This window comes from Pagrus major, chromosome 3, assembly GCF_040436345.1.
Source record: "Pagrus major chromosome 3, Pma_NU_1.0".
Classification (NCBI taxonomy): domain Eukaryota; kingdom Metazoa; phylum Chordata; class Actinopteri; order Spariformes; family Sparidae; genus Pagrus; species Pagrus major.
In genome coordinates, this window is record NC_133217.1 from 14,751,438 (window position 1) to 14,760,367 (window position 8,930).

Genomic DNA, 8,930 nt, shown 5'->3' on the forward strand with positions numbered 1-8,930 from the left:
TATCCAGTTTTATATCGGATTAGGCTTGACTGAATTAAAGGAGACTGTTGGGCCTGGGTGGAGGTATGCGCTCTACTGAGTGCCATTCTAGTTTTAGATGATTCTTGATTGTTTTAGATTTATGTCACACCACTGATCTCGCTGGCTATGCAGTTTGAACATTGGGGAAATGTGTCCAAACTGTAATCCATCTTGTAATGTAAGGAATTTTGTGTGTCCCTCAATCTGTGCGGTGTAAAAACATTTCACCAGTCACTGTGTGTAGTCAGTGTCAAAATCATTGTGGTTGAGTTGGAGTGCAGAAGTGAGGAAAAAGGAAGAAATTAAATGAATAAAATTTCAGAAGGTATTATAAATAATAAATATAAAGTGTTTAAGGCTGGTTTAATGTCCTCTTATTCATGAACTATCACCACTTTTGGAGCACCTGCATGTTTATCCATGCTACGAATTTAAGTACCTGCTCACGCTGTCATCCTTAATCTTGCTCGTGACATATTATTGTTCATTATAGTACAACAGACATGCATAAAAACACAAGATTATATTCGGCGCAGTAATGAGGCGCAGCAGATAATCCTGTCTTGTTACAAACTGTATAAGTGCACCCAATAAATATTAATGGCTCCAATTTAAGCAGCATGTGTTGTATTAAAAGAATTCACATGCAGAAAGTGATATTTTCAGTCTTTATTCAGTCCAGTAAGTCTAAACAGACCCTGACACCAACCTCATCTTCTCCACCCAAAACGATAAAGAAACCAGAGAAACCCAGAAACAAACAAACTTTGGACAGTGAGAGCTTTTCTGCAAAATTTGGCATATATGTATATTGCATTATTACGGTTTTACAAACAAATGTACAACAAATACATCATAAATAGACTCTTATTGTGAGACAGTGAGGAGCCAGCTTGCGTGGGGGTTATTTTTTTTCTTCTTTTTCTCGTGTGGCCGTACGGAGGGGTATGAGCCGCGACTTCCCTTTTACGAGGAGTACTCGTACTCCTCTGCGCTCCGGCGGCCGAAATCCATCCACCCCAAGTAGTCCCTGTCTGCTATCCGGTGGTTGGCACTCAGTCCACCGCCTCTGCTGTTCGCCGTGGAGTTCCTGCGCACGGAGCCTGGGAGGAGACGGAGGGGTGGAGGTGATAGAAAGAGTGGGTGGAGGAGAAACAGAGCGGGAGGGAAGTGAGTTTTCCTCAGAGTAATGAGAGCGGCCAGAGACTACACCGGCCTGTGGTCCTGCTTCTTGTTTGCTTCAGCCAGAGGAGGCTTGTGTTGAGAAGCTCTGATTGTGGAAGTGAAATGTAAGCCAGAGGATGCGACTTTAATCAGATTTTTTACTCATTTAGCCTTTTTTTTTTACCAACTAAAACATAATGGCCCCCTTTTGGAGCCACTATGGTGAAATGTGGCAGTTTTGGGGTGAGATTAGACACAAACATGCTCTCATAAAGCCGTTGTAGGCTTAATGCACTGAAATGTACTTTCAGTGATTGATGCTTTTAATATCAAAAACATCATCACTTTTACAACTTCAGATTTTACAACCTAAGATGGCAGTTAACAGCTCGTCGAGCTCATAACCAAATTACACTTTTCACAATTTGGTGCTCATGCCTTCCAGGGGGACGTGTCCGCGATGTTTGGCGACTGATGATGTTGGGTTTCTGAGGCTCGGTGGGGTTTTAAACATTCCTCTTGTTTAGATCTGATTTGGTGATGTTTCTGCTGTGAAGCCGGTTTGCTTTTGGACATTTTAATTGTCTCTTTCTCGTTATATTCTCACACATCCACAACAAACAGCAAAACAAAGAGGACGTTCCAGCAGCAGCTGGACTTTAGGGTGACAACGTATCATTACCCTCTCCTCTTTTCTCAATGTGTATGTGTGCGCAATTGTGTGTCCATTCCCTTGAAATAAATGATCATTGCGCCCTCATTTCTTCTTCCTCCTCCTCCTCATCCCCGCGCTGTGACCTCCCATCTTGTAAAACATTCTTTATCTCTGAATCTCTGAATTTGTTATTTATTTTCGATTCCAAGTGAGGTGAAGCAGGCATGCTATCCGTTTGGTAATCAATCGAGCGCTCGCAGAGATGCTTTTTTCACTCCACCCACATCCACCTACGCAACATGCGCACACGCACGCGCGCGCACACGCACGCAAATAAACACAGCGTTTCAGCTCCCTGGTGTGCTGAGAAGATTGGCTGCAGAAGGCTCGACAACGACACCTCCTACACCGAAACATGCAAGTGAACAGTGAGCGCACGAACACAGACGCCCACAAACACACACGCATGATTAAGTAGAAGACACACATCCTCTTAGGTAACATTAATTCCAGTGTGCCCTTTGACATTTTATAGACTTCGCCGTCTGATTGAACAGCTAATGAGTTGATTTGCATTTTTTCTCTTCCTATAGTTTTGTACCGAAAGTTATGTAACAGCAAAACAGAAACTTTACAGCTTAAATGTGTAAATGTGGCAAATCTAATGCATATTTGTGCGTGGATGGAAAATATGGTACTTTATGTCAAACACAACATAAACAAAAAGGCAGCGTCCACTTTTCAAAAGATAAAACTCACAATCTCACCAATCCCACCATTTGTTCAGTGTGCTGGCAGTGAAAATGATTTGTGAATCACTCACTGACGATGCAGAAAAGTTGCCTTTTTCTAACTCTGATCCCACATTAAAAACATCCTGCTGACTGTCAAAGATTCAAGCTGTAGTTATTGTTCTGCAAAGTCAGTTTCTGGAAGCCAAGCTGAAAGTTTCAGGTCTTGGCAGCGTGTAAAAGTGTCTTGGTGTGTGTTGTGCACTGTGAGAGCCCAGATATCCCCCTGTCCTGTCACACGGCCAGAGAGATCAGAGCGCTGAGCACGAGGAATTATGACAGGGTTGAGGGTTTGTTTTCTTGGCATCTGAGGGGAAAAAAAGCCACTGGGAGTCAGACGGACAGAAAGAAGTGAAATAAGATGGCTTGACGAGAATGGGCCGGAAGTCTGCGCACGATAATACTCGCTCTTTCAAACCACAAAAGCTTTTCAGAGCCACTAATTCATTTTACAAAGCAGGCTGTGCACTGATTCCAGTAATTAGCAAGACCAAGGGGAGGAGAATGGCAGGGAAGAGCACTTGTCTCTGAAAACGAACCTGTGATGCAAATATTATTGTTGCCAGATGTTTTTCTTCACGTACTCACATGCACACACGCTCATCCACCCCTGCTTCTGCAGGTGCAGCAGGGACGACACCAAAACACATGCAGTACAGACACACAGAAGCACACACACACCTTTCCTGGACGAGATGAGTCTTGCCAGCAGCTCGCTGAGGTTGGCTCGGGAGTCTGCATCCTCCTCAGCCAGAGGAAGAGCTTTCAGCTGGGGGGCAGAGCGGCTGTGTTGGAGGTGGTGCTCTCCCAAGGTGTGGGTATCAGCCTCGAGGAAAGCTAAACAAAGATAGCAGGTGTCAGATATGAAAAACCTCTAAGATATTAATGAAAGTTGTAAAGATTTGTACCTTCAGATGGAACAGCGATGGAGCGCTGGCCCTCGTCGAGGAGCTGGGAGGAGAAGGGGAGCCCCAAACAGCTCGTACACAGGACTGCCAGCACGACACACACACACAGCCCTGCAGTCATCTGAAACACAGGAGAGGAGAGAGAAGCACACAGGGAAAGTTTAATTGGGAGTCTGAGCTGCAGTCCAGTCTGGGTTTTACTGCAGGCGTTCTCCAACGATCAGCTTCCACAGATTACAATTGAGACCATCTGCCAGACAGCTCCTCTTTCACAGCTGATGATCACTGTGACTCTGCTCTGTAGAGGCGAGTGAATCAGAACAGCATGTTCACACCGTCGTCCAGGGGCAAAGCACGCAACACAGACTCTTGACATGGTGAATTTCGGCAGGTCAGATCAACCTGATTGTGAATGCAGTTTAAATTTCTCATTACCAGTCTGCTGTCGATAACAAGGAAACGAAAGAAAGTCATTTTTTTTATCAATAGTGTTACAATAAAAGAACCAAATGTGATGCATCCACATACAGGAACATTTGAAACAAATTGTTTAAATCTTCTCATCTTTAACTTAAAATAAATGGCTTTCTTTGCCTCAATATTTGAATTCCAGTCTGGTTTGGAAGAAGAAAAAGATTGTCACAATATAAAAACCATCTCATAAAATGATAAAAATCTTTCATCTGTCATGTAATAAGAAGGGAAAAAGTGGTTTCCTTACCTTGAGAAAGGAGGTTCAGCGTGTTAGAGGAGTGTGTGAGAGTGAGGAGAGCACTTCTCTGCTGAGTTGGAAGGAAGCCCCTTTTATACTCCCCGCTCAGCGCCCTGTGAGTGTGTGTGTGTGTGTGTGTGTGTTGCCTCGGTGTAGATCCATGTGTATTCCTCAGTGTGTTTGCGAGCCTTAATGCGAGTGGATTAGCTACAACCTCAACAGCGTGCTTCAGATTTATTGTCTGTTTACTCATCATAAAATTCGACTCCGGGAGCTGCCTTGTCATGTAATAACAAATGTCGTGTGTATGTGTGTGTGTGTGTAATAGAGTGTGTTTCCGTGCGCACGACAAGATCAAAAGTAGAGCTTGAAACTACTGTTGAATTAACAAAAGTTATTTATTTAGCTAAAAATAAGTGTTTTTATTCCACACTGTCATGAGGAGGATGTGCGTATGAGTGTGTCTGTGTGTGTGTCTGTGTGTGTGTGTGTTAGTGTGTGTGTGTGTGTGTGGGGGGGGTGATGGGGAGGCTGTGTGATCAGGCATGTGTGGGAGTGTGTGTGTTTCTGCACACCCACACATGTATTGAATGTCAGTGGATGTTCACACTTAAACAGTGGGTGGAAGCAGAGAGGAGAGTCTTCAGTTTTGTTCATTTAACAGGTGACTGAGCTCGAACTGAGACATCTCCACCGTCCCCCTACTGTCTCTCCCCCCTCTCCATCTCCCCTCTCCATCTCCCCCTCTCTCTAACCAGCCAGGATTAATCCCAGCTCATTGATCATGCAGGTGTAGCAAATCCGTCAGCCTGAGTCAATAGCTATTGATCAGCTGTTGTGTGTTAATGTTTTTATTAATGAGGCCGACAGCCCCGCTGATGCATGACAGGATTAGGATATCTGCTGTTTGTACCTGCTGAGATAATGTGGAGGAGAAAATGTAGCATCAGTGAGGCTGCTAACTAAGGTTAATATCCACTGGGGACTCAAAGAGGGGAATACACACATCCTTTTACTGCTGTAGTCTGACAGGAAGATAAATGAGTGACAGATGTGAAATGGAGGGCTTACTGAATACACACACACACACACACACACACTGATCAGTACTCAAAAGTAAGTCTATTCTGGAGTGCTGACATTCAATTAAATATGGATCAAGTGCTAAAACAGAATAACAATTACATCAGTGAAAGCCAAGGTAGATGAATGACGTGTTTGAAAGCGCAGACCATAATCCAAATAAAAGGATGCTACTCAAAGGAATTGAAAGATATGTCTTTACAGGAACACAGGCCTACATAGTTTTAAATTATGATCAGTTAAAGCAACATTAGGGGCTTCTGTAACAGTTTGTCAGATGTAATGTAACGCTACGTGGTTACTAAACAAAAACTTCGGCACATCATAACAAAGAGACAATAACACCTGGCTGTAACATGTTAACGTAACCTGAACCATAGACATTAATACCTGGCTGAGATTTTCTCTTGCCTCTTGCTTTGTCACTGCTTTTTATCTCTCTGTTTCCTCCATCAAAGTCCTCTTCAGTCTCTTCATTTTTGTCATGAAGTGCAAAGAGGCTGCTGAGGCCGGTTCTGTTCTGTGCCATAAAGTCTTACATACTGAGTTTAGGCCCATTACCAGAAGTTACTAGCGCAGAAACAAGCAAGAGAAGCGAGGGGGGTGGAGTGGCTGAGACCGAGACATATTGTGGTGCAGTCTGGAGTCCTAAAACCCGGAAATCAGTTAGCATTTTTGTACATCTGGTTCCCTCGTCTCAAAGTCAACAGGTTTTTTGAATTGTTTTTTGGTTAAATGTCTGAAATAAGGTTTGTGGTTACCACAGGCTTAAGATATTTACACGTTGTGTTCTACGACATAAAATACATCATTTAATATCCCACAATTGAATTATAAAGCACTTATGTGTTTTTTAAAAAATGGTTGCTAACAAGTGGCTAAATCAGAATACAGAAGCTGTCATGGACATACTGTAATATGTGGATGTTGGGTTTTCAGCTTGTTCCACTGCCCCCAAGTGGCCAAACCAAAATATATTTATGTAGGTTTAAATATGTAAATATGTCTAATTGTTGTGATCAAAAATACACAGAATGTGCCTTTAATCATCACTGTTGTTATGTAAAAATACACCTGTTCTAATATTATTAATTCATAATTACTCCATGTCCCATAAATAATGTTCACATGCAGCTATTTCATATTATCTAAAAAATTAGTGGACAAAAAAAAAAAAATGTTACGCCCAGATTCAACATCTTTCACACCTTGTTTCCACATACGTAAGTGACTGGTGTCCGTAAATGTATGAATAATGCCCCTAGTGTCCAGCGCAAGGAAATGCATTTCATTATGGATGGATAGAAACTACCTATTTAGCCATGGAAAGGCTAATTGTCTCTTTTTTACCACCCCGTCCTGTGGAACATGAAGTTGGAGCACTACAGGGACAAGGACAGAACCAATAATGTTAGCTCATCAGCAGCCTGTTAGTTAAGCTGGCACAATGTCATACGGTCTCTCCGAAATCCATCGCAAAAGTTACATTTTTTTAACGTACTCGAGGCAAATTCTGGACCAAAATATTATGGAGGGCAGGACCTTCACAGGCACATCAGATATCACAGAGATTCCCACAGGAATGAATGGACTTCCTGTTGATTGGAAATGAGGCGTCAATTTATTTGTTATGGTCGTATTTTTCCCCACATTATGTGGATGTCATTACACTTCCTGCATTGGCATTAAATATTGACATTCACTGTAAATCCCTAATGAAGCACAACTGCATTTATTCTGATGGAGATCTTGTTGTTCAGATGCCACTCTAACATGATGTATGAACTCTGTTCTGTTGACAGGAAATGACATATTCAAACTTAAATCTTTTCCTAAACAGCGGTGAGAGGGCGCTCTGTCCAGGCACAGTTGGATTGATGCCCTGGTATCAGCTATCGTCACCTTCCCAGGTTGTGTTCCTGTTCTTTGCTGTTTACTGACATCACATCACAGACTAATGTGCTATTAAAATCTTCACATTTCAATTCAGCCACATCTGTCTGCCAGTTGTCAAGCTGCTTTCGCTGAACTTTGGGCCACGACTCCCAGCTGTCACTCGATGAGTCTCTCTTGATCATGTCGACTCACTCTGACATTTTTTTTACTTTCACGTTCAGTCTTGCCTCAGTCTGCCGGTCTTTCTCGCTCGCTGAAGATGCTGCAGCGTTTTCTCCAGGCACCATCAGAAGGCATGAGTGTAGGAGGTGAGGCCACGGCCGTTCAAATTAGAATTAATTAACCATGTGGTGTGGGAGGCGTGCATGTGTGTAAGATGTGTGTGTTTGCGAGTTTTTGTCTTGAGTTTTTCACTATATACTTTTAGCCGTTTCCTCTCGGTGTGTGTGTATGTGTGTGTCTGAGATATGGACTCCGCAAGGCAACCTGTTGAACTTGGTTATTCCCTCACCTCCCAATGTGGGCGTGCAAAAATCAGCCTGTGAGCTGATTGTATCCGAACGCATGAAACTCACATCTGGACTGATAGTTTGGAGTGCAAATGCTTGTTAAAGCGCCTAATTAGTGACAGTGAAAAAAAAAAATCTGCAATTATAAGGAGAGACAGTGAGAGACCCCATGCTGAGGGCATTTGCTGCAGCTTTGGTATACAGTAAACATGCTAAATAATGCATAGATCTATTAATGTATCTATTTAAGTGGCACTGACTCACACTCACACACACAAATATGCAATTAGACCGGTCTCAGTGGACCACTTGGCCCACAAGGTAGATTCTGGATCCCCTTCACATATATTAGTTTTACTATTTTGTTTAATCTGCTGAACTGTAGATAACATCTTCCCCGTGGTTCGCCATATGTCGCCGTCCCTAAATTTCAAGCTCAGCAGGAGTCTCGTCATCAGGAACGTTACATACTGTACGCCCATCTGTTAGTTTCTATAAGAATATCAGTGTGACTGTGCGTGCTCAGATAATAAAGATGATCCAGTCGCAGTTGGTGCATATCATGGCTGTCATTTTAAAAGAAAACTTAAATACCAAAGAGTTGGTTATACCTGACATTAAATTTCTAATTAACTTAAAGAAACATAAAAATATACACAGTATGCTTTCAGCGTTTACTTTTAAGTCAATTTCAAAATATCGAATAGTTTGATATTGTGGGAAAATGTCCTCACTTGCTCTCTTTCAGTGAAAATGAAGTGATTATGAAAAATGCAAAAGTTTAAAAACCTCAAACTGCTACATGCGCAAGCAAGTTCTTGAATGCAGAAATGGATGACAAAGTGTGAATGTCACATATCTTCCTATCAGGACCAGCCGCTGTCAGTCACCCCTCTCCATGTGAAGCCTTAAAGCTGCATCCTCAACTCAAGTGGCAAGCTGCTTCGACACAACACCACAGCCACAATCACACACTTGTTCATGCATGTGTCAGTGCGTTTGCTCTTGTACAATTCATGCATACACACACACACACACACACACACACACACACACACGTGCGCGCCACTATGTGGATGGTGCTGGTGTAACCTGTAGATACAGAGATGGTCCTGCAGCACTTGAGCTCCAATGAATTCAGTTTCGAGTGCGATGTGACAAAGACACCTGGATCCTCTGCTGCATTCAGAG

At 42.7% G+C, this 8,930-nt stretch overlaps 1 protein-coding gene across 1 annotated transcript; it reads right to left on the reverse strand.

Annotated features, from left to right (window-relative positions):
* Positions 1 to 675: 675 nt before the first annotated feature.
* On the reverse strand, positions 676 to 4,316 carry LOC140993860 (cholecystokinin-like). The gene is made up of 4 exons (XM_073463415.1): positions 4,261 to 4,316; positions 3,540 to 3,660; positions 3,313 to 3,468; positions 676 to 1,124 (listed from the first exon to the last, which is right to left on the reverse strand). Exons 2-4 carry the CDS (start codon positions 3,658 to 3,660, stop codon positions 988 to 990), a joined length of 414 nt encoding a protein of 137 aa, XP_073319516.1. The 5' UTR covers positions 4,261 to 4,316; the 3' UTR covers positions 676 to 987.
* Positions 4,317 to 8,930: the final 4,614 nt, after the last annotated feature.